Below are 24,832 nucleotides of genomic sequence, written 5' to 3' on the forward strand. Positions count from 1 at the left end.
CATTAAAGGGATATGGAAGCAGATGGTTTCCACAAGTCACCACATGGGATTCATTCCCCATTCTACCCCAGAAATCAGAACACTTCATATGATCTGAGCCATGATAGCTATCAGATACGTGGTCAAGTGACTTCCTTTCTTGGATGAGAAGTACTATGGTTCTCTTGCTGTCCCAGATACTCTTTGGCCATTCTGTTTTTGACCTTCTGTAGATCCCCAAGATGAGCAGGAGCGGATTGAAGAAAGACTGGCTTACATTGCTGATCATCTTGGCTTCAGCTGGACAGGTAATTGGTGTGATCCAGTTTTATTTTTACAGAAGCAATCAGTTTTTAATTTTTCTTGAGGAAGACTATAAGGAATAGTGTGAGGAAAAATCTCTAAGCTGAAAAATCCAACTGCAGTAGTTATTGGTGTAGCCTGAGTATAGGGCTCTCAGCCGTTTTGGAATTTAGAACTTTAGAGTTGAAGACTTTGAGAATAAACCCATTTATAGTTTAGCTACGCTATGGGAAGATATCCAAGTTTCATACAGTTTTAGATTCAACTTTAAAATATCTTTTTGTTTTCCTGATATTAATGTATAGCCCAGGGGCCCACCTAGAACTCACTATATACCTTAAATTGGCATAAATTCATGGTAATCCCCCGGCTCCAGTGCTATGAATATAGGTGTGAGCTACTATGCATGACAATTTTCATAACATTTGAGATTTCACCAGGGCTGCTCATTTTTCATGTTTGATGGCAGGTGTCTTAGTAGTAAATAGTATTAACACGTGCTCTGGGTAAATGTTAAAACACTTATGAATGATATACTGCACCATTTTTTTAAGGTAGTGGCATTGAAGCATAGAATGTATGTTAAGTAATTTATTAAGAGAAAGTCAATTCTAATATCCATACTATTATTTACAAATCATGGTTTATAAATTTAAAATACATTTTCATCTGCCTGTGACTTAATATTAGGCAATATTGTAGCCTAGCTTGCTTTTGTATTTATTATTTTTTACTCTGATTTTGTTTCTTAAGTATCACTTGAATATGCTTCACTGAGACAAATAATGCAAAGCTACTATGGTTCTATCAGTTTCTTAAAGATTATAAGTGAATAAGATCCTATCACTCTCAATAATGATTGATAATTTTGAATAAATAACTGAAAGCAGTAGGAATAACCATTTTCTCACTTCTGGTAATTTTAGAATGATATTGACATGCCAGCTATAAGGATTTAGAGGAAAGAATGATACCAAAATATCCCTGGTTGGAATATTAGACATGTATTTTTCCTTGAATATGTATGAATATGGCAAAAAAATTAAACCTCATAACAAAACAAAATGAAAGAATAGGAGAAGGAAATACATTTCTAAAATAGGATTACTAGATCAAGAATAATCTTAATACTGAAAGATACCAGGTAAATAATAGAAGTCATTGCATTTACACACAAATATATACCTATACATTATATCATGCAAAAGCATCAACTATTCATCTAGAACGTTTAATGTAAAATAAAGTAACTTTTTGTAGGAGGTACATTTGAGAGAGGACTTCTCTATGTAGCTCTGTCCATCCTGGAGCTCACTATGTAGATCAGGCTGGTCTCCAACTCATGAAGATCCACCTGCCTGTGCCTCCTAAGTACTGGGATTCAAGGTGTGTACCACTATGTCCATCTTTTAATACTTTTTACTTCTATTCTACACCAGTTTCACAGACCCTTCCTTCATATGTATTAAATCAAGAAAGGAACATACCTGATCACTGTAAATTAGCTACAAGAAATGTTTGTACACATTTTCAGAAACAGGATTTGTAGAAGTTAAAAACCTATAAAAGTGAGAGAAATGCTTTGCTTCTGTTTGGTCACTTTTTTTCATTATCTTGATTAAGACTCTAAACACGTGATAATGGTCTGATCTCCGTTTACATTTTGCCATCAGTCTTTCACCTTCACTGTCTCTACAAAGGCAGTAATTAATTCTATGTCCACTTTTAAGAAGCAGAGATTGTTAGTCATGATATATCAAAGGTATGTATGAATCACTTCTAACCTAAATGCGCATAGCCGCACAAGATTGTACCACCTACACGTCATGACTCGAGGTGTGGAGACTCCAACATGAAGCCAATATATTGACAATGTAGCATTTTGTTGTTATTATTATAGAATTAGCAAGAGAGCTGGATTTCACTGAGGAACAAATTCACCAAATTCGAATTGAGAATCCCAACTCCCTTCAAGACCAGAGCCATGCACTGCTGAAGTACTGGTTGGAGAGGGATGGGAAACATGCCACAGGTAGGTGGAAAAATGCTAAGGTAGAGGTGTTATACTAAGGTTGGAGTGGATCACCCAACAATCCGAATCTTACAAAATCAGTAAGATAAATGGTCAAACGTTATCAATTTTATGAACCACTGTCAGTGACGGAGAATGAGATGCTATCATTTCTCTTTAGAACCTTGTTCCATGAGCAGTCCTGCATGGTATGTTTGTGAACAATGGCAATGATACCAGCACTGGCTTCCATGGAAGGTTCACTGAGACCTAACAGTTTTTAAGTATTAGTTAGTGGACACAGTTGTGTTGTTGTAACTATTTATGGGGAGAGTACTGCCTGCAGTTCCTGTTCCCATTCCTCTCTAGTAATTTGGGTATATGGGGGAGGAGAATCAAGTAGATAATCTATGATGACTGATATGCTTATGACCCTGTTGAATAAAATGGGAAATGAGATAGACCAAGGCTGCTACACAGCTTCTCCTCTTCTTTCCGTGTCTCTGTGAAGATCTGCCTTCATATCTCTTGCTGTTTCTTTTCCCCACATCCTTCTTAGCAGCATTGGCAGAGTTAGTCAATAAACAGAAGGGTACTAGATTGAACTTAAAACAATCAAATAACTTTTAATATAAATATACTCCCACACTATTTGAGATATAGTTAAAGTCTTTGTTTTTACCTAGAATCTAGATGGGGTTGTGTCCTGTGTGTTACCTAGTAGGACCCCTGCCTTCAGGGTTTGCAGTATGTAGGTCCATGCATTGCTGTTTGCCTCTGTTTACAAAGGACCTAGTTAGACTTCACCAGGCTCTGGTATAAATACCAAGAACTTAATAAGGCAACTGAGTGAAAGAGATCCTAAAAACACTACCCCTCATATGTAAAGAATGCCTTTTCTCTAATGTCTCAGATACTATACTCATTGAATGCCTCACCAAGATCAACCGGATGGATATTGTACATCTCCTGGAGACCAACACAGAACCCCTGCAGGAGCGCGTGGGCCACAGCTATGCGGAAATGGAGCAGACCATTGTACTGGACAACAGTGAAGGTCAAGTGATGTCTCTTGGTGGTGGGGATATTTCAGGAGATGGGCCTACTGCCACCATTTTTTTTTTTTAAGGCAACAGACTATAGCCCTTGGCGATGATGTATTTACTTCCATGCCACCTCAGTTTCTCTCCCTGTCCATTTGGTACCTCCTCTGTTCATTCTTCCCCACCATGGGTGGCACCTCCAGTTCCTTTTTCCTTCTGATACCTCCTCTCTCTCTCTCTCTCTCTCTCTCTTTCTCTCTTCCTCTCCCTCTCTCTTCTCTCTCTCCTCTCTCTGTCACCCTCCCCCCTCTCACTTTCTCCCTCTTTCTCTGCTTCTCTGCCCATCTTTCTGTCCCCCCCCCATTTCTTTTCTCTTCTGATGTTTTTGTCTCCAGGTTCCAGTCTTCTTCCTCCCCTTCCCCCTTTTCCCATTCCCTTTCCCCTAATTAAAAAACAAACAAACAAACAAAAAACCCTCCACACAAGTTCTGTTGCAGGGCATCCTTTTTTCTCCCAAGCTGCTTTTTATTATTATTATGACACCTAGGAAGAGTGAGATTCCTCAACATTTTCTATTGTTCTTCCCTGCAGGGTTTTCAGTACTTCAAGAGGAGCTCTGTGCTGCCCAGCACAAGCAGAAAGAGGAGCAAGCGGCTTCCAGAGAAAGCGAGTCCAGTGACCATCCACCCATGGTCTCTGAAGAAGACATTTCTGTTGGTTATTCCACATTTCAAGACTGTATCCCCAAAACTGAGGGGGACAGCCCAGCAGCAACACTTTCTCCCCAGATACACCCAGAACCAGTTCAGCAGGATTTCTCAGGGAAAATGCAAGAGCAGCAGGAATACCAGTGAGTTTCAGAAAAAAAAAGTCTGTTAAATACAGCTAAAAAATAAAAAGTTTCTGTGGTGGGGAGAGTGTTCCTGAGTGGCAAATTGACTTTTCCATTACAGTGTGACAACACCAGGGGCAATAGGGGCAGAGACAGTGTTGTAGAAATGCTGAAACAGCCAAGATCACAGGATTGTGATGGTGTTGTGTCCTACCTGAGCCAGCTTCCAGCTCTGCAACATGGAACAATCCCAAAGTGCTCCGAGTCACTATTTCCACATCTAGATATTGTTAACAGGGTCAGGGACCAGCGATAAGCCTGTGAATCGCCTTGGTGCTGTAGTCCTTGCAAACTACAGTCACTACTTGTAGGATTGCTGTATCTCATTGGAATGCTTCCACAGGGTGTCATGGCTGCTTTGGGGTCTGAGCAGGGGTGATGTAGGAATGGCAGCCCAGGAGTACTTCAGCAAAGCCATGTAGCATCTAAGTATAAAAACATCAGTATGATATAAATCATGCAAACAGAATGCAACACCATCAGTTTGAGATAAGGCAGAGTTAGAGTAAGGATAGGGAGACATTGTCTGCTGGAAAGAAACAGTAGAGAATCATTTAGCTCAGAACTTTACCAGGTAAAGGAGAGAGCCACCTGGGTGACACTGGCTATACAGGAAAGGAAAACAGCCCAGGAGAAGCAAATTAGTGTGCCAAGAGCTCACAGCACAGTGCTTCCATTAACACTGAGTTTTGTTCTCTTGTCATGGAAAGACTGAGCCACGAAATGATTTCTTCCTCTCAGGCATTTTCCTCCTTTATATGCCCTTAGGGTCCAAGGGAGGACACACAGAAAAGGTAAGGAAAAGATAGCAGAAAATGTGGATTTGGGGCATTTGTTTTCAGTGGCAGGACAGAAAACTGCTGGATACAAAGTAAGGAGTAGAGAAGGGAAAAGATGTCCTCATTTCAAACTGAGGTTTTGAAAGGCTGTATGGGAGTTACTCCAAACTGCCAGAAAGTGTCAGTGTCAACAGATCCTTCCATCAAATAATAGATTTTCATTCTGTAAATTTTCTTGCCTTCTTCAAAAGCAATATTTATGAATATTTGTTATGTAAAACTCAATTTTTTCATGTTTATTGGGTGTGTGTGTGTGTGTGTGTGTGTGTGTGTGTGTGTGTGTGTGCATGCTTGAGTACATAGTGTCTTGGCTACCATGAAGAGAAATTATATTTTCCCTTCTTGTGTTCTTGAGTGGCAAATTGGCTTTTCTGTTTCAGTGTGACAACACCAGGGGCAGAAGGGGCAGAGACTCAAAATACCACAGCAGTTCCTGGCTCTCTCTGTAAGACTCCTGAGGATATCAGTACTCTTCCAGAGGAAGCAAAGCCTTGTCTCCACACCCCAGTGACCAGCGAGCATGGTTCTCCCATTGTGCAAGAACCCGAGGAATCTCCTGAGCCAAAAGAGGAGAGGTCTCCACGAAAAACCAGCCTGGTGATAGTGGAGTCAGCAGATGACCAACCCCAGGTCTTGGAAAGACTCGACAGAGATGCAGCTTTTCAAAAGGTCAGGCATCTTCAGTGTGTCCTTCCTCACCTGGGCCAAAGTACCCTGAAGTCTGATGCGGGAGGATCAAAAGTTTAAAACCTGTGTAGGATACAACAAAGCTTGAGTTTGTAAAACAAACAATTAACAACAAAAACAAACAAAAAAATTTGGAAGGGAAGATGGGGGGGATGGGAAGGGAAGTGAGGGAGAGGAGCAGAGGCGAAAGGAGGAAGGAAATGTTCCATTTCCATTAGGAAAAACTGATTCTATGACTTCTAAGGTATATTTTCAATCTAAAATTATGTTTCTAGTCTCAGCTCTTGCTTTGGGCCAAACTCATAAATGAGAGTATTTTCTTAACTTCTCTAATAAAAAAGGTTAGTTCAATGTTATTCAAAGACTCCAATTTTTGATGCCAGGGAAATGTACTATTAACTAATAGACAGGAAATTTAACTTACTGGAGAAAGATCTGCTACAAATGTGTGCTGTTCTGCATGGGATTAGAATTCCTTGCCTAGTCAAGGCTGGCCCCATGTGTCACAGGTGTTTAGTGTGCTACTTAGGTCCTGTATTTTCACCCAGCTTTTACTAAACAGAACTCATGTGAGACAAGGTGTTTCTTTGGGACCAGTTTTGATAAGTGACTTCTCCAATCACTCTCAGATTGCAGGCTTTCATTTTGATTCTGGAAACAATAAGACTTGTTGAGGCTTGAGATCACCACACATTTATATTTTTCTCCTGATGCATTCTCCATCAACATCTCCTGTATAAAGTTTCAGAATATAGTAACGACAAATAAAAAAAAAACCAGTAGTAAAGTCACTCAGTGGCAAATTAAACAGAACAACACAAACAGATGTGTTGTCACACATCTGCAAATCTGGCACTCATGAGTCTGGGACAGAATGATCTAAGTTCAAGCCAGGGTGGTCTACCAAGTAAGAGCCTTTCTCAAACAAGTTGTTTTTGAAGCTCATGTGTGGAAATATTAGATTAATAGAAATGGGTTAATAATTAAGGCAGAGCTAGCCAATAAGAAACTAGTACCTGGCCAACAGAATTATATCAGATACAGAGTCTCTGTGTGTTAATTGGGGCTGGGGTGGCGGTGGGACAAGACCGGCGGCAGGAAGAAAAACCCTACTCCTTACACTCATGGGTGGTGGCACATGACTTTAATCCCAGCACTTATGAGACAGAGGCAGGCAGATCTCTGTGAGATTGAGGACAACATGGCCTATAAAATGAGATCCAGGACAACAAGGGCTGATACACAGAGAAACCCTGTCCTAAAAACCAAATAAAATTTTTGATTAAACTTTTAAATTCGAAATAAAATGAAAAACAATGATTCATGCATGCTTCCACCAGGAGCTAACAGAGGAATTAGGAGAGCTGGAGGCCAGCTCTGATGAGGAGGCCATGGTAACTACCAGGGTTGTCCGCCGGAGAGTGATTATCCAGGTACCCACTATTAAGTTACTGCACGTCAGGACAGTTGTGTCCTTCACTAAGAGAGATCTAGAACAACAGAGGCTGAGCATGTTCCATAGGTAGTGCATGTTTGGAAAGCCCCTCTTCCTCTTTTCTTCGTGAGGGAATATACAGAGCCAAGAATGTTTGCAGCCCTCCTCCATGAGCCAGCACGCAGAAGAAGGATTGGCTTCTAGGGTTGCGCCTGTTTACCTTCTTGCTTATTCATTTTTATCATTTGATTAAAATTTTCCTAACTTTGGTGAGATTCTTCCAAGCATGATTTTTTTTTCTAATATACCTGCTTCTTTTTATTAATTAATCAAACTGACGGGATTTTGCATCTCAGCAATACTTCTCAACATGACCTCTGGTTTTCTAACATTGCTTACATCAAAACCACTTGGACATAGTTTCTCAGGACAGTGCCAAACACTTAAGTAATGCTTTTCCCCCATTGTTTAGGGAGATGATATGCCTGACATACCCCCAGAAAGTGTCACAGAAGAGGAATATGTTGATGAGAATGGACACACTGTGGTGAAGAAGGTACTAGCCAGTGGCCTTGTATAGGGCTGTTTTCATGCTTCCTGTTTAAGTGCTATCACTAGTGTGGGTACCATGACTCAAAATTAAGATAGCCACATGAAATGTGTTTCAGGTTACCCGGAAAATCATTAGGCGGTATGTATCCTCTGATGGCACGGAGAAGGAGGAGATTACAATGCAGGGAACGCCGCAGGATCCAGTCAACATTGAGGATGGGGACAGCTATTCCAAAGTGATAAAGCGTGTGGTATTGAAGAGTGACACCCAGCAATCAGAGGTGAGGGCACCGAGCTCTGCAGAGTTCATTGTGTAGAGAAGACAAAGCATAGGCAAAAACATGCCATTTCCCACTGAATCTTCATTTTATGTGGTCCTTAGACTCATTGTCTTTGTTTGGTTTTCTTCATTTTTATGTTGCATTTCATTCATAGTTGATTATAATAGAAATCAAAATTCAAATACAATAGTCAAATCAAAAGTTAAATTTTAGAAAATAAATCTGTTTTCTGGCCAGGCATGTGTCATGAAGAGACGTTACCCAAATGTAATGCAGTGATTGGGTCTCATTGGCACACCGGCCTTCCAAGGGTCACTTTAGATATGTGCTTGGTACTCAAATTTCTGAGTTTCAGAGTTATTAAAATTATGATCTGAAATGCCATTTGTTACTTCCTGTTTTACTTCGCTGTTTAAAGGCTTGAGACCACCACACATAATAGTTCTCGAAGACACACAATTTGAAATTCTTATTGTTCTATGTTTATTTACATCTTCAAAATCATATGATTATAGGCACAAAACTGTCTAGTTATCTACTTTGACTTCTCATCGCTTTTCAAGCTCTCCCTTCAGGGGTTGACTTTATCTTCATGTTGCAAAGGAAATGAACCTAATTGTGGGAAAGAGATCAAGCGTAGGCTGCCAATCTACATTACATCTGTCAGCCTTTTAGAAATGTGCCTGGTAAATAGCCCATTAACTGGTCGGTGCTGTGGCAATGTACCCTTAAATAGATCAATTGATGAGATTTGTTCCTAATTTTTTTGGAGGCCAGTAATATAATCATTTTATTTCCCAGAAATATCATTATTTGTTCCATTTTGGCCATTGGGAATTGTTTGTTGTGTGTCCTTCATTCATTAGGTGACCTTGTCTGAACCCAGCATTTTGTCCAGTACCTCACAGTTTCAGGCTGAACCAGTAGAAGGCCGTAGAGTCAGCAAAGTTGTTAAAACAACAGTGGTACATGGAGAAAGGATGGAGAAAAGCCTGGGGGACTCTAGCTTAGCCACTGACCTTCCTTCAGCCAAAGATGACTTTGAAGAGGTACAGAGCATTGTTTTATTTTGTGTCTGTTTTCCTTTGATGTGCATTTGTGGTTGCTTTGTGTTAGCAAAGAAAAACATTTGTCATTTCATACACAGATTCATGGAAGGCTTTAAATAACTGAAAAGACCAGATCTCTTTCTTGAACAATTTATGCGGTGAAGTAGTATTTCCGCAGGCTGGTAGTATTCATTCATGTCTCCCATAGGGCTCTTAAAAAATGCAGGTTGCTAAGATTCATTCCGGTTGGGGCAGAGTCTGAGTCTCCAGAGTTGGGGCATGATTTTATATGTCTGTGAAAATTAAAAAGCCAGGTGTGGTGGCTTAGGTTGTAATACTGGCACTGTGATGGCTAAGACAGGATGCCACAAGATCAAAGCTAGCTTATGCTACAAAGTGAGTTCAGGCCAGCCTGTACTTCTTTGTGGAAGTCTGTCTCAAAATTAGATAATAATTATAGTTATATCTTAAATGCTTAAAGTTCATTGTTATAATCAGTGCCCTTTATTGCACTTACTCACAGTAGGCCTGGGGATACAGCTGTATTTTAGGGTACCTGAGTAGCCCCCACAAAGCACTAGGTTTGGTCACCAGGTACTAGAATAACAACAATAGTATTAACACCTATATATAAGTAGTCTACTGCTGTATTTGCATATTAAAGCAAACTTTCTTTAAATAATTTTTGTTCTGCAAATTTGACTTCTTGGGTGTTCAAAAAGTGATTATCTGAGTTGTACACTGACCCTGTATCTATCTGTTTTTGTCCTTGATAAATGACCTCATTTATCATTCAAATCTCCACAATCAGAAGAAGGATGGCAAAATAAGGGGAAAATTTAAAGTCAGTCAGTATAGATTTAAGTTACAAGCTTTTGACAAGGAGTTTTATCTGTGACATAAATGCAGTTTTAAGGATGTGTTAAATAAAACTCCATACCCATATATGAGCTCATAGGAGTTGTTAATTACCACATCAGATACCTCTTTATGTACCACCAGAGTTAGTAAAGCAGTAGACTAGCTAGTAAAGAAGTAGACTAGTTAATGAAGCAGTAGACTTACTAGCAAAGCAGTAGACTAATTAGTAAAGTGGTAGACTAACTAGTAAAACAGTAGACTGCTTTAATTAAAGTCGTGAGCTATGAGTCAAGTCTTTTTTTCTCTTTTTCTTACATCAGGCTTTGGGTTACACAGGTAGCCACATGAAAGTTCACTTTCCCAGTTTAGTAGAAAATGAAATCCTGAAGGAGGATGGATCAATAATTAAGAGGTTTGAATTAGCATGGGGTGATGCTTTGCCAACTAACATGATAAAAATAGTTTCTAATGCTAGAAAGGAAGGGTACAGCCCTTCTGGGCCACTGATTGCCCTGTGTGAGAAGGCACCAGTCAGGCATGGGTGTGTCTGTGTGTTATCCCTAGCATGTCCACTGATGCTTTCAAATTAATACTGAGAAACAGTGATGGTGAGACATTTGTTTATACAATTTGGCTTTCTGGTTTCAAGCAAAATGCCAAAATAGTTGGATCTAAGCAGGTGGGGAATACCACTGCGTTGATAGATTTGGAGACCGTATGAAGAAAAAAAAATCTAATCAATGGTGCACTGATTAACTTGGCAACTAACTATATCCAGCCCAGTCTTCCTCTATTGTGGCTTTGAATATTACTTGCTTTTTACTGTTTTTACAAGTTCCATGGTGCCACATGGGAGTGGCAAGAAATAAGAGCATAAGTTTGATGCCCGAGGTCCTAGATGTACTGAAGTTGCTGTAAGCAGCATGAGTAAGAACACGAGTGAGGAGTAAGCAGCCTTTCCCACGTGTGCCGAAGGGGGCTCGCTGTGAGGCACAGTGAGCTGCCCGCTCCATTGCAAGTCTGATGTCTGAACTGGCCATTGCTCCTGTAGCTGCTCTCACCGCTTTGGTCCTCCAGCACTATTATAAGTATCAGCACTCCCACAGAACCCTTAGCTTCTTCTCAGAGAAAGATAACAATGACAGCCCAAGTTATTCATGTGCTCCCCACCGCATTGAAATGGGGAGCAAGATTGTCATTTATAGTACTACTCCACAAGGCTATTTTAGGTTTCTACAACATAATAATTAAAGGCAAAATTAAAGGTTCTGTCACAATTCCGCCTTCTGCTCAAATGTGAGAAACAGTAGCAGCTATGAATGTAGAAGAACACAATGGGTTGCCTAGAGCTTTTAAATGCTGTATGAATTACAGATAAAATGCTTCTGTTTTGAATGTTGAACCCCTTTGTCTAATTGTTCATTTGAAAAGATACAGCCTTTGCAAACCTTGGCATCCCAGGATCCTTGAACTGGATTAGATTCGGAGAGCAGTTCACTCCCTGTCCCCATGCAGGAGAGCTGGAATTTGGCAGAGATAAATTTTTACAAATTAGCATCAGGTTACAGTGACCATTGTTAAAGCTTCTTGCTTCCAAAGCACTGGAAATTCATAGGGAAAATGACTGGTCATTCTTTGTAGTTGGATTCGAAGATCCATGGATTCATGGTTATGGACCCAGACTCAGGAAATCTTGGACCCTTAGCTAACATTTAAAAAAAAAAAAAAGTTAGTGTGGGAATGTTATTTAAATCCTCTAAGGTCAGTTTTCTTATTTGTTATAGCTATAGGTAGTACATAAAATACATTCAACCCCTATTTGCAGACTGAAGCATCATTATCACAAACAGACAGTGAGTAGAAAAAGAACACATTACAATATACTTTTCAAGTGGAGGACTCCACAAAAATAATAGTATGAAATAAAATAGCAAGTTACAGCATTGTTTCTCAAGGAACGCCAAGTGTGAGGCCACAGTGAAGGAAACAAGCCTGCTGACTGGCATGGTGGAATGTATAGAACGGGTTAAGCACACAGAAGTCCTGAGGATACACAGCAAGTGTCAGCTCTTGGGAGTCATAGCCATTTCCTTTCCCTCCCTTGTTAACCCTCAAGGAAACTTCAGAGACTTTCTTGTTGGTAGTTCCCTTCTCATATTTTGGTAGAATATTCTAGTTTTTAAAGATCTGAATCTCATGGCAAGCAAATCTCTTAGTTAAAAAATTGGGGCAAAGTTCAGACTGGGAAGTGAGTGAATTTTAAATGATCTTCTGAGCTCGTCAATGGTGCTTTTGGAATCATTATTTCAGAGTAAGTGAGGACCTTTTGGATCAATGCAACTTAACCAAATCTGAGCCATAGCCTGGCTTCTCTTTGAGAAAATGTAATGGAGGCATAGTGTCACTTATTTGAACTATTTCTGAGAGACATAAAAAAAAAATCGATGTCTTGTTCTAAAATACACCTTTTAAGCTTTGTGAATGATTTCTAATAAGAGAGCCTTACTTATGAGAGTTGTAAGAAATAAACTGTCTACCTGTCATAATTAAACTAATAGAAATAGATATTACAAGGGTAAGACAGAAAGTCCATGGGAGTCCGGGGATATGATCTAATTATCTATCTACTCCCCATAGGACAACAATGAGTAAAGCCAGTACACAGAAGAGGGCTGTGGTGAAGGACCAGCAGGGGAAACACATCAACTTGGAGCACCTGGAGGATGTTCCTGGAGCATTAGACCAAGACGACCTCCAAAGAGATCTCCAGCAACTCCTTCGGCATTTCTGCAAGGAGAACACAAAACAAGAGGCCCAATGAGAAGCTGCCCAGTTCTCACCAGAAACCACATACCCACTCAATGTGCAACTTCCCATTTCCTGAGAGGAGTGAATGAAGTGACCTAATTACTGGGATCCTGTGATGTTTCTACTCTTGGCAAATATATACAACATTTTCTTTTGCTTCCTTCTCCCCTACCCTCTCTAACTATAAGCTAATTTGTGACCAAAGATAGCATCCTTCATTCTGGATGCTGTGCCCACTATTCTGAGCATCTGTGCTAACCTGGGAACTGGCGCCTCCATTGTTCTTTGCTTCTGCTCAAGCTCCATGAAAATGAGAAGAACTTCACCTGCAGACTTCTTCAAGTGACAGAGGGGAATGCTTCCGAGTGTATCCATGTATAATGTATATAGCTGAAATTCTCAGATGAACAACAGAGTAAAATTTAAACCACTGCCTGTCATAATTACACTGGGCATCATGGAATAAAAGCCTCTCGAAATTGCTGAACAATGGTTAATTAAGATATCGCTAACACAGTTAAGGGTAATACAGTTCTACAGAAGGAACACTTCAGACCTAGACATGTCCTTAGCACTTCCAGAGTAGCCATTGCTCCTGAATACAGGATCATAATTTTGAATAATGATCCCCAGGAGCAGTCTCTAGTACTGGTCAGCCATCACTGATGGCTTTCTGACAGCCACCCAGAGGGAGGGGAAGAAGGCAGCACAGACGAGCGGATGGAAATGATGATGTATTCTGGTGCTTGAAGCTGCTTGGGTGGTGTTCTAGCACTTTCAGGTTTGATTTTGGACACGTTGGCAGGGTATTTTAAAAGCTATAACTACTGTAGTTTTCCAGTGTTCGTTGCTGCTTTAGCAAACCACGCTGTCTTACCAGTGGTACTTTCTTCTGGCCACTGCACTGTAGATAATTCGTTGGAAACAAGATTTATGCACCACACAAAATGTTAAATGCTGTCACCATGTTAGAGTGATTTCTTTTGCTTTTTCCCCACCCCACCTCCAGGTATGTCTCTTGTCTAATACCTGCATGTGGTATTACACACACACACACACACACACACACACACACACACACACACACAAGCCCTTCTTATATTACTAATGGTTTTCACCCTGGGCTTTCACTTTCTAGCTATGTCTGCTTCTCAGCTTGCAGACAAGATTGGGAAATCCTTGGAAAATTTGGTTTTGATCATTTTTTTTATTTATTTATTTGAAACCCAGACACCCTTGGAAACTGAAGTGCATTTGTGCAACTTTCTTTTTATTTCAGAGAAGGGACGATGACAGTCTGAGTGATCCCCTTACCCTATGTCTAATCCCTCTAGTGGTTGAAGCCGTGTAGCATTTTAACATATATATATATATATAGTCACAAATATATTCATATAAACAGTATACGTTTTGAATCAGTTATTTGTTAAAGAAAAGTATATTCAATGAAGATGAGATTTAAAAAAAAAAAAAAGAAAGAAAACAGTGTACTCTTCTGCGATTGAACTTTTTCCAATCCTATCTGGCCTTTTCCTGTGTGCAGAACTGACTCATTGCTTGGAATGTCAAACACAAACAGGACAAACAATGGCACTTCATCTTTTAAAGTAACATTATCAAGAGAGGAATTTTCTTGGGAGAGAGATTTCCCATCAGCTAAATCTCCTAAGTCCCCAATACTAGCACTTTCTGGGGGGGGGGTTGAGTAGAAATAAAGTATTCTTTGCATCCAGAACAAGAGAGGCAGGTGGCAGCCCTTTTTGAGATACACCATGACCATCTTGTCATACCTTCACCGGAGCTCATGAAAAGCCTTTCTGTGTTGTTATTTGCAGTGCAGATGATGTCTCTGTAGCATCATAATGGTTATCCACCTTTTTTTCGATTTTTTTTTTTTTTGCTGTGTTATCAAAAAAAAAAAAAAAAAAACTTGAATACTGTGAGAAGAAGTGAATTTTCAGTTGATGAATCAGCATCTTGTTCCCATGGTGATAACACTAATTGAATATATCTATGAGGGCATGTATTAGTTAATGGAAAACAATACAACACTAACAATACATAGCTGCATTGTTGTACAATGGCTGATTTAACTAAATAAAATGTACAAGTGTTAAATGTGGCAGCAGTGCCTTGTGCTTCTTAATCACCAGTTTGTGGTTTTAGGGGTCAGAGGCTGTGAAAGGGCATAGATACGAGGCCACAGATACTCATCATCTGCGTTTGTCCTTAGTGTTTTTATTGAGTAACGAATCTACTGTGAGCCCAGATGGTGGCATGCCCTGGATTAGTGCCTCAGAGACCCAAGGGACTTTTATTCTTACTGTCACTCAGCTGGGAGGGGGGGAAACAAGGGTATATGTTTATTTTGCCGTTATCTAGTAAATGAAAAGTAGGAGCTTCTGAGGACTCTAGGGGCAGGAGAATTGGGTAATCTAGTCAACAACACAGATGGTAAGGCCATAAGGATTTGGTTCCTATTTGTAAAGTGACAGCAGCATGAGAAAGGGACTTTGTGAACAGCAGAACAGCTTCCCTTCCTTCCTTCCTTTCTTACTTTCTTTCCTTTTTTTTTTTTTTGTTTTTTTTTTTTTCCAACCAATTGAATATATTTCTATGAAGACAAGACAGGGATATGCCAAACTGAAATCCTTTGGAGTGTTGGGGTTTTAAAAAATATATAAAAAATAAAATTGCTTCATCATTTTCTCTCTCTCTGTCTCTCTCTTTCAATCTCTCTCTCTCTCTCTCTGTGTGTGTGTGTGTGTGTGTGTTTGTGTGTGCACGTGCGTGTACAGTGAAAGCAAATGTTTAAAATTGAGTGGGTTTGTTTAAACTTTACTACACCATTAACAGGCCAACCAGAATAGTGTTGTTTCTGTTTCATTAACCAGATCTTCTGGAATTCACTTAACAATTAGTCTTTTCCAAAGAAAACAGAGTGCTGAAGTTTGCTCTTGTCTCTTTTTCCAAGTGTCAGTGACTGTGTCCCTGTCATTAGCTTCCTACTTGCTGCCCTGCTGCCTTTGCCTGGCGCTTGATGGAGAACATTAAACAGCAAGAGAAACACTGCGTCTCCTCCTGGTTAATCATCTTCTGCGCAAACCCCAATGTGAAAAATGAACTTCAGTGACTCACATGCCCTTTTACTGAAATATATTTAGAAGTGGGTGGAGAGAACCTCTAATCTGAGGGAAGATGATACATAGCTTGTAAATGACCTGCATTAGTCATGCAGAGGTGTGAATGGCACGCAAGTGCTCAGAAGCCAGCATCAACTGGAAATGAGGCTGTTCATGGGAGTCATTGCGTTTCTGTCAGCATGGAGAGGCCACTTGTGGCTAAACGCCAGGCGTGAGAATTGGTCAAATGAAGAGAGACTAAACAAATATTTAATGAAAACCCAAATCACTACCAGGTTTTCTTGAGTAATGGAATAGAGATAATCTGCCTGCTTTCATTAGTATAAAAACAAATCAAAGCTTTTTGTAAACTTCATTGGCCATCTCTGCTTAAAAACTATACTTCCTTCCCCTTGGGTGAGCTGCCATTTCTGTGTCTTATCTAATCAAGACAGAATACAGCTGCAGTCTTGTAATGAACCACATGACTAACTATGTATAACTTCATTTCAATTTAAAATCAAAACTTAAGAAAATGTTTTAAATACCCAAGGAAGAAAGCAGACCTATTCCCCAGCTTCTGTATACAAATTAAATTCCTGTTTATACTCAGATTTTCTGGGAGTAGTAAAAGTTCTCTGTCACTTTTAGTTAGTGCCAGAGGATGGAACAAATAGTATATTCAGTTGTACTTGGGATACAGTGGTTTTTCAGGGAGTGATGTTTCTATTAAATCTGTCCAGTTGACAGATTCAGGCACTCTGGAATGTTGAATTCAGTGAGTACTTGAAAGTTCTAGAGGCAACAAGACAAAATAATTAAATGTGCTTTCTATGGGTAAATGTTTGTTTTTTTATGATTAAATGCATGGCTTTGAGTAAGGCCTGGGTTAGAATCCAGTCAGAGAAGCTAATTTTTAGAATGTGATTTTCATCACCAGGAAGAGAGGATAATTCTTGCCCCTTGTGCATTATCCTGCACATGCAGGCAAGAGCTACAAGCTATGACCTGATTCCACAGAAGCCGGAGTGCCACAGAATCTATTTTAATACAGGTCTACGTGTGTCACCTGTCCACACTTGGGATGGAGCAAACTCTAGGTTAGAATGCTAAACCACTTCCTGTGACAAAATCATGGGTCTACTCTTACTCTTCTGCTCTTCAGGGAGGGACTCCAAGAGTTCTTTTCCAATCTGCACAAGAGTTCTCATTTCCATTTCCTTTTCAATATCCACCCACACTCTATTTTATGTTTTTGTCTCCCTGAAAACTGATTACAGAATTGGATAGTGTTGCCATATGCCTGCCTAAGTGCTGTGCTTTATAAGCTAAGAGCCTGACAAAGCATTCCCAGGGAGGTCCTGCAGGCAAGGCAGGAAACAGTCCTTATAGTTATGCAGATAAACTGAAGTATACCATCATTACAAAGTGTACCTTGCACCCTTTTCCCTGGGGTGTATGAAGACTCCAGCCCTCATTTAGGAAGAGAGAGGGCAGGGGAGAGATTGAGAGAGTGTGTATCTCTGGTCTTGATGTGCTTGTGTAATGTGTGCTTGCATGTTGATACACATGTAGGCACCTCGAATGGCATCTTTGATTGATTCCTATTTTTATTTACTTAGGGTTTCTTGCTTAAGCTGGGGCTAGCTGCTTGGGTAATCTACTTTGATAACTTGCCCTGGGGATTCATTCTTTACCTTTGGGGGCCTGGAATAATAGGCAGGCCATCACTTCCATGCAGCTTATGTACATTGGTTCTGGGGTTTGCAACTATAGTCTTCACGATGGTACAGCAGCTGCCTTATTCACTGAGGCACTTCCCCCGACCTTTTCAGGATGGAGATTCACACAGTGATGTAGACCTACAACTTCTGGATAAGAAGGATTTTATATGACCTTTGTAAGTGACTTGCAAATAGTTGAAACCTTCAAGAACTGCCCCCATTACCCCACCCCAACCCAAGACAGGGGACAATTAGAAGATATGCAGTTCTAGCAAGAGAGTAAGTGTTTAGCAGGGTTGCAAGTGCAATTTTCTTATGTGTCTAAAGCTAAAACAATAATTATGGTCAAGGTATTGGTAAGGTTGGATTCTTCTGCAGCCTCTTCCCTTACATACTGCTACACGGCCCATCGTTCTTCTGTGTGTGCCCATCCTAGTGTCTCTGGGTGTCCAAACTGCCTCTTCTTATAATGCTTCCAGTCCAATTACATTAGGGCCTGCCCTTGTGATTTCATTTTAGCATTTATATTTGCAAGGAAAATGTCCATTTTAATACATTTTACTTCTCATGGGGACTATACCCATAAGCACCTACTTTCCAGGCATAAAACAAAGTTTTCATACAAACTCTTATGCATAATATTTTATATTTTCTTTGTCACTTTAGCAGATACTTAAATTGACTATTAAGGACTATAAGTGATTTCTCATGCTACATCCCATATTGCAAAAAACTAATCTTAAAGTAATTAACATCAAATCATCTATATCTCTGCATAGATTCTAGTTTTAAAATATTATAAAGTTAATGTCTGATTTTAATATGTACATTTTAGTAACAGCAAATAATTCATTATTTTTAATAGAGTTTGTGAGGCTCTTATTTTCCATTTCTTGGGGCAACTATTTTAAAGCAAAGACTTGTAAGAGGCACTAACAAGAAAGAAGTTACTAATCATCAAAATAAAATTATAAATGATGGAAACTTTCACAGGTATAATGCAATTAATGACAACAGTAATAAACAACAAACAATCTCTAGCAATGACTTGTATTACTTCATACAAAAATACTTAAATATTATTATGAACAAATTTGAGTTTCCCAAAAGTGATAGTACTTAGAGATTTGGCATTTAAAATGTAATCAAATTTAAACTAGTCATAAAAGAGATATTGATTTTATAAGACTGTATAAGAAAAAGAAGCACTGTGGTTCCAGGAAATGAGCATACAGGGAATAGACTATGTGAAGGTACCAGATTCCAGAGGACAGCTGCCCATTATGGAAGGCCTTGTCTCTAAATGCAGCTACATTCTGGGGCAGTGGCTATTAGGCCTTTGAAGTGAATGGGAGGAGGGGCAATTCATCCTCTAACTATTGGGATTTGCCCGAAATACAAAAGTGTCTAGACATTTTAAGAAAGGGGGGTTTAATTATGGAATTATAAGTTTACATAAGATGTCAGAAAATCCCAAAGAATGAAGTCATTGAAGCTGCTCTGGGAAAGTCTACACAAGCTGCACAAGGAAGTCTCAAGCTGCTAGGATTCACTCAAGCTGGCATGAGCAACAGCAAAGTAAGTGTTTCTTCAGGGAATGCCCAGTTACACGTTTGTAAACACTCTCACGGGAAGAACTGAGTTCACACCACCACTGGAAAGGAGTTCAAAACTGCTGAACTGTTGAAGAGTTTCCCATAGCATGCAAAGGAGAAGAGACTTGGATGGAAACACCTGGTTGGATGGGCAACCATTAAACAGGAACTGAGTGGGAACCTCTGTGTTCCTCTGTTTGGTGATTCATGGATCATCATGGCCCCACCCATTGTTCTGAGTGCTCAGGTAGGCAGGAGCCAGGATGCTCATGGTGAGTCACAATCACCACAGGCTTACTACTGCAAAATGCCCTGGAAACTTCCATTGTCTCTACCACAATCAGGTGAGAAGCAGGCACAAAGAAATTAAGTAATTTCCATAAGATCAGTGTCTTAGGGTTTCTGTTGCTGTGAAGATAGACTATGACCCCTGCAACTCTTATGAAGGAGAACATTCAATTGAGGTGCTGGCTTATGGTTTCAGAGGGAGATTTAGTCCATTATCATTGTGGTGGGACATGGATGCATACAGGTAAACATGGTGCTGGAGAGGTAGCTGAGAGACCTACATCTGGTGCAGGCATCAGGAAGTGGTCTGAGACACAGTATCTTGAGCATATATGAAACCTCAAAGCCTACCTTCACAGTGACACACTTCCTCCAACAAAAACACACTACTCCAACAACGCCACACCTCCTAATGGAGCCACTCCCTTTGCAGGGTATTTTCTTTTAAATAACCATAATCATGTAGCTAGAAAATGATAAAATTTAACTAAGAACTCTAGTCTTTATTTCCAAAAGCATCCTCTGTCACTGAAAGTGCAGGCTCTATTGTAATACAATTAATAAAAACCCAGAGGTAGTAGAATGACATCTAGTTGGGGTCATGTAGATCTGACAGGTCATATGAAGTAGGGACTAGGGCTTCTCTCCTGTCTCTAGATTAAAGCAGTTATCCCTCCACGGGGGATGTGTCCACAAGGTCCTTTTGTGCACCAGGGATACATCCTGGCTCCACTGTATGAGGTCCCTTAGACTGCTCAGTCCTTCTGGCTGAGACCCATGTTCAGGGGGGCCTGAGTCAGTCCCATGCTGGATTCCCAGCTATCAGTCTGGGGGCCGTTAGCTCCTCCTTGTTTAGGTAAGCTGTCTCTATGTGTTTCATGGGGAATTGGGGTGGGGGGATGGGAGGGGAGAGTGGTTAGAGTGCAGGTGAGAGGGCAGAGAGGATAAAAGGGAGGGAAGGAGGGAAGGAGGGAGGGAGGGAGAGGGATTTGGGATCGACATGTAAAATAATAAATTAAATAAAAAAAAAATGCTTTGACTCCAAAATTTAAGTTCAAGGACAAGTTACTGGGGAAAAGGATTTCTATTTTTGTTTCCACAGAAAATGAAAAGCTGTGGATTCCTTCCAGACTAATGTGATTTGATCAAGACAGACCACCTGAAACAGAGTACCAGGTGATCCTACATTCAAAACAGCTGGACCAAGCAGCCTTATAGACTACAGCCAGGATTTCTGCATCTTCTTAGAATCCCCCATGACAGCGCCCCTTACCATCAGGAAGTACCATTGGAAAGAATGATGCCAAAATTCCCAAATATTATCTATAAATGTTTGTTTTCATTTAAATGGACTTGTTTATAAAATAAATAAATAAACACACACACACACACACACACACACACACACACACACACACACACACATATATATATATATATATATATATATATATATATATATATATATATATCTCAGAGGTAGATATTGGGCTTCAAGCTGAACATCAAGAGAATGTTTGGGTTTTGGTTTGGTTTGGGTAAAGAATTGGCTCACAAAATTATGGAGGTTGAGAACCCCTAAATCCACAGCCAGCAAACTGGGGATCAAGGAGAGCCAATGATGTTGTTCACCCCAAAGCTGTGTTAGTGTCTAACAGGAAAAGCCCAGGCCATGAGGCAGGAAGAGTTTTCTTCTGTCCCTTTGTCCTATGTTGGCCCTTCCTGATTGCATGAGAATGAGTCACAGTAGGGAGGGAAATTTGCCTTTCTCTTTGGACTCAGTCAGTGATGAGAGCCAAGGAAATTGTCCTCCCTGTTCACACATGTATCTGCATGTAGCAGCGATTAATGAAAAAAAGAGGCCATGAATTTGAAAGAGAACAAGGAGGGACATATGGGAGGGGTTGGAGGGAGGAATGGAAAGGGGGAAATGACGTAATGATATTGTAATATGAAAAATCAAAAGACTTTTGCTGGAATAAATTTGTATTGATTTATTATTTTGAATACAATGCCAAACTCCCCAGATGAAGTAGATACTAGTTGTGTTTACATTTCTGATAAGAGCATACATATTAAAGAATAATAAATTCAAAAACCCTAAAAACATAAAATATTTCAAAATATTTTTAACTGGGTGTAGGGGAGGGCAATGAGAGAGGTACTCAATTTAGAACAAGGTATAATAACAAATATGTTCGAAAATGCTATGATAAAGCATGCTTACTATAAAGTTAATTTAAAAAAACAGTTTTAAAACTAAGGAGGAGAGAATGGGAATATGGCTCCATTGGTAAGGTGCTTGTTGCACAAGCATGAGGACTTGAGTTTGGATCCCCAGCACCTACAAAAGTTGGGTAGAGCTGCTGTTAACTCCAGCACTGGGGGCTGTGTGGGACAGGGACAGGATGAGCACTGGCAATCTCAGTTAGTGTGACTCCAGGTTCAGAGAGACATATTGACCCAAGGGGCAAAGAATAAATGACAGTGTGGGCCCAGCCATAAACAAGTGAAACCACCCCCCCCCCCATGGCTCAGAGAGCACTGTAGAAGGGAAGGCTGGCAGTATGTGAGTACCAGTAGACAGGGTGAAGGGATGAACTTAGTACAGCCTCTAGACTCAACAGAACCATGGTGATCAGGAACATACAACTCTCATTACCTGCAATGGGCCCAATGTCATCATATCAGCAATCAGTCAAGGAACTGGGTGGGGGGGCAGCTAAAGAGGTCTAGAATCTTTCAATTATTGGTTACTGATAGCATCTGCAGGAGCGGGAGAGGCAAAATCACTGCTTCAGTTTTGTATCTACTGCTGAGCCCTTCGGCATCCAGTGGCTAGCCCCAAGTATGTCTTCACACAGACGGCCTTGGTTATCTCTGTGGGTCATATAACAAAATCAATAGACACGAAGGCGTCTTAGAAATTTGTGGGAAAGATGGGCAGGGGTAGTAGAGAGGCAGAGGGAGGGAGAATGGTTAGTTTGCATAACAGTTATGTGTAAAATTGTAGAAAAGGGAAAAGAAACAAAAAGACAAATCATAACAATTAGAAATAAGATGGTGAGCAATAGAGGGAGATGTCTGATGTCTCTGATCTCCAAGCATATTCTCATACACAGAAGGTAAACAAAAGAAATCATGTGGATTCATCAAGAAGATTTTATAGGTTACAAATAGAGGATACTACTGCCCAACCTGGCTATCATACCAGAAAAGAAATGCATTTTAAGTTGCCTTTATTAAAACAGTTCAGAGTTCAGTTTCACTAGATAACAGAGGGCAACAAAATAAATTTGGAATCCAGAAAGAGAAATTGATCATATCAATGGAAATTTGATACATAGCAAATGTACCATTTCTGTACATTCAGAAAGAGTAGACCGCTTCATAATGCATTAGACAAAAATGACATTTAATTTGCACAGGAAATAAAGCCAAATCTCTATTTGTCTCCCCTCACCAAAGTAACTTCTAGATAGCTGAATTTTAGAAACTGGTAACATACCAAAGAAAGCTGGAACAAACCATTATAATCTCTATCATGAAAAACATTTAGTAGACAAGAAAAAAAAAAGCTAGAAGATTTGGGTAGGAATACAATAATTTATTTGACCATTAAATATATCAATTTCTATACAGAAAAGCCATTACAAGACCCATGGAAAAGTAGAGATTTATTGGCTTTGTGAAAAGATCTGAAACATTAAAAATCTAAAATGAAAACAGAAGATACACTTGTCTTGTTTCCCTGGGAAAGCAGGCACATTCCATCCGTAACTAAAGAAAACCTACATTAAAATGACAAGGTGATCTTCAGTCTGTCAATTTGGAAATTATTATAATTTTTATAAGTGCCAGTGTGGGGGAATGGTGCACTCAGTGCCTGTGGGGACACAATACATTTATGTGTATATTTAAATACATATACTTTGGTTCAACAGCTTCACACTAAAAAAATTCATTGATATCCCCACGTGAAATAGAAATATACTGCAGCATCTTTTAAAAAATAGTAGTGTAAAATTCCCTTGTGATAGTTCATAAATTTAATAGGAGGTATAATAATACATAGATTTAACTACCAAGATATGTATTACTAAAAGCTATTTCTCCCTCCGGTTCATTCCTGTCACATGCTGTATGATGGGGGAATATGTTCCATTCATTTTATAGGCGAGCAAGCACATAGATTAATACTCTTGATAAAGTATTATTAATTCATAACTTAATATTTTTGTTTTAGACCAACATAGAGATGAGTTAAATACAGGAAACTTTTGTAAATATATTGTTCCCCCAAAGAGGAACATTATGGTATATGATTTCTATTAAATGAATGTTATCTAATAAATATAAATAACAAGATGTCTAGGAGCTTTGACTTTGTTATACAATCTATGGAGAACAAGAACATTGGTGCAAATTTTTACTGTATAAGTGAACTTATCCCTGCCTCTGCCACTAGAGGACAGCAGGCCATCAGACATCTGGAGAAGGTTCGAAACTCCTGGAGATCACCCACCACACAGTCTTTTGAAATGTAGCAAGACTTTTTAGTTCACAGTGCTATCTGTAAAACGTGGAGTGGGTTCTAGATCTAGTAGCTCTAATGTCTTTGCCTACAAGCTGTATTTTTAAAACACAATACACTCACATATTGACTATTAAAGTTTAACCACTGAACCAACAAGTTATTTTAGCTAAAATCTGTTGGGTTAAACTAGTCACCCTTTTTAACAAAAACAGCAAAAAAAAAAAAAAAAAAAAAACAACAACAAAAAAAACCAAAAAACAAAACAAAACAAAACAAAAACAAAAACCCTTCTGGGGTTGAAGAGAGGCTGAGTTTAGAAGAATGCTGCTTGCTGCCCAGAGTCCTATCCCCACCTGATGGAAGGACAGAACACACACACACACACACACACACACACACACACACACACACCATATACACCAAACACACAGAGAGAGCAGTTATTGAAATCCTCCTGTCAGCTAGAATCTATTTTAAGCACATTGCTTATATTGTTATTTGCACAGAAAGCAGGCAGTTCCTTACTTACAAAGGTAGGAGAAGTAGGGTCACAATAGCAGTGTTCTAGTCTGGAAAATGCTTCTCCAATGGTAAAGGGCAACCTAAGAATCTAACAAATGGAAATAATTGTTTCTGTCTCTGTCTCTTGATCTCTACAAAATTATTATCTAGGAAGTCTTTCGATGAAACAGTCATTTTTACATATTGGATCTCATGTCACTCAAGCAGTAGGTTTTTTTTTTTTTTTTTTTTTTTTTTTTTTTTTTCTTCAGGACATTTGTTTTTGTAACTTAGGGGGCCTGTTTTGAAACTGTATTTGTTTCTT

At 39.6% G+C, this 24,832-nt stretch overlaps 1 protein-coding gene across 1 annotated transcript in view; it reads left to right on the forward strand.

Moving 5' to 3' along the window:
* The window catches only part of Ank2 (ankyrin 2), a 204,502-nt gene extending 189,640 nt beyond the window's left edge, over nt 1–14,862 (forward strand). Inside the window, exons 41-51 of the mRNA XM_051185534.1 lie at nt 213–287; nt 2,183–2,314; nt 3,207–3,350; nt 3,928–4,186; nt 5,448–5,736; nt 7,095–7,187; nt 7,662–7,745; nt 7,858–8,022; nt 8,889–9,071; nt 10,253–10,344; nt 12,570–14,862. Of these exons, the coding sequence (XP_051041491.1) occupies nt 213–287; nt 2,183–2,314; nt 3,207–3,350; nt 3,928–4,186; nt 5,448–5,736; nt 7,095–7,187; nt 7,662–7,745; nt 7,858–8,022; nt 8,889–9,071; nt 10,253–10,344; nt 12,570–12,753 (1,700 nt within the window). The 3' untranslated portion in view covers nt 12,754–14,862. The remainder of the gene's footprint in view (nt 1–212; nt 288–2,182; nt 2,315–3,206; nt 3,351–3,927; nt 4,187–5,447; nt 5,737–7,094; nt 7,188–7,661; nt 7,746–7,857; nt 8,023–8,888; nt 9,072–10,252; nt 10,345–12,569) is intronic.
* Nucleotides 14,863–24,832: the final 9,970 nt, after the last annotated feature.

Source organism: Phodopus roborovskii, unplaced genomic scaffold (assembly GCF_943737965.1).
Source record: "Phodopus roborovskii unplaced genomic scaffold, PHOROB, whole genome shotgun sequence".
Classification (NCBI taxonomy): domain Eukaryota; kingdom Metazoa; phylum Chordata; class Mammalia; order Rodentia; family Cricetidae; genus Phodopus; species Phodopus roborovskii.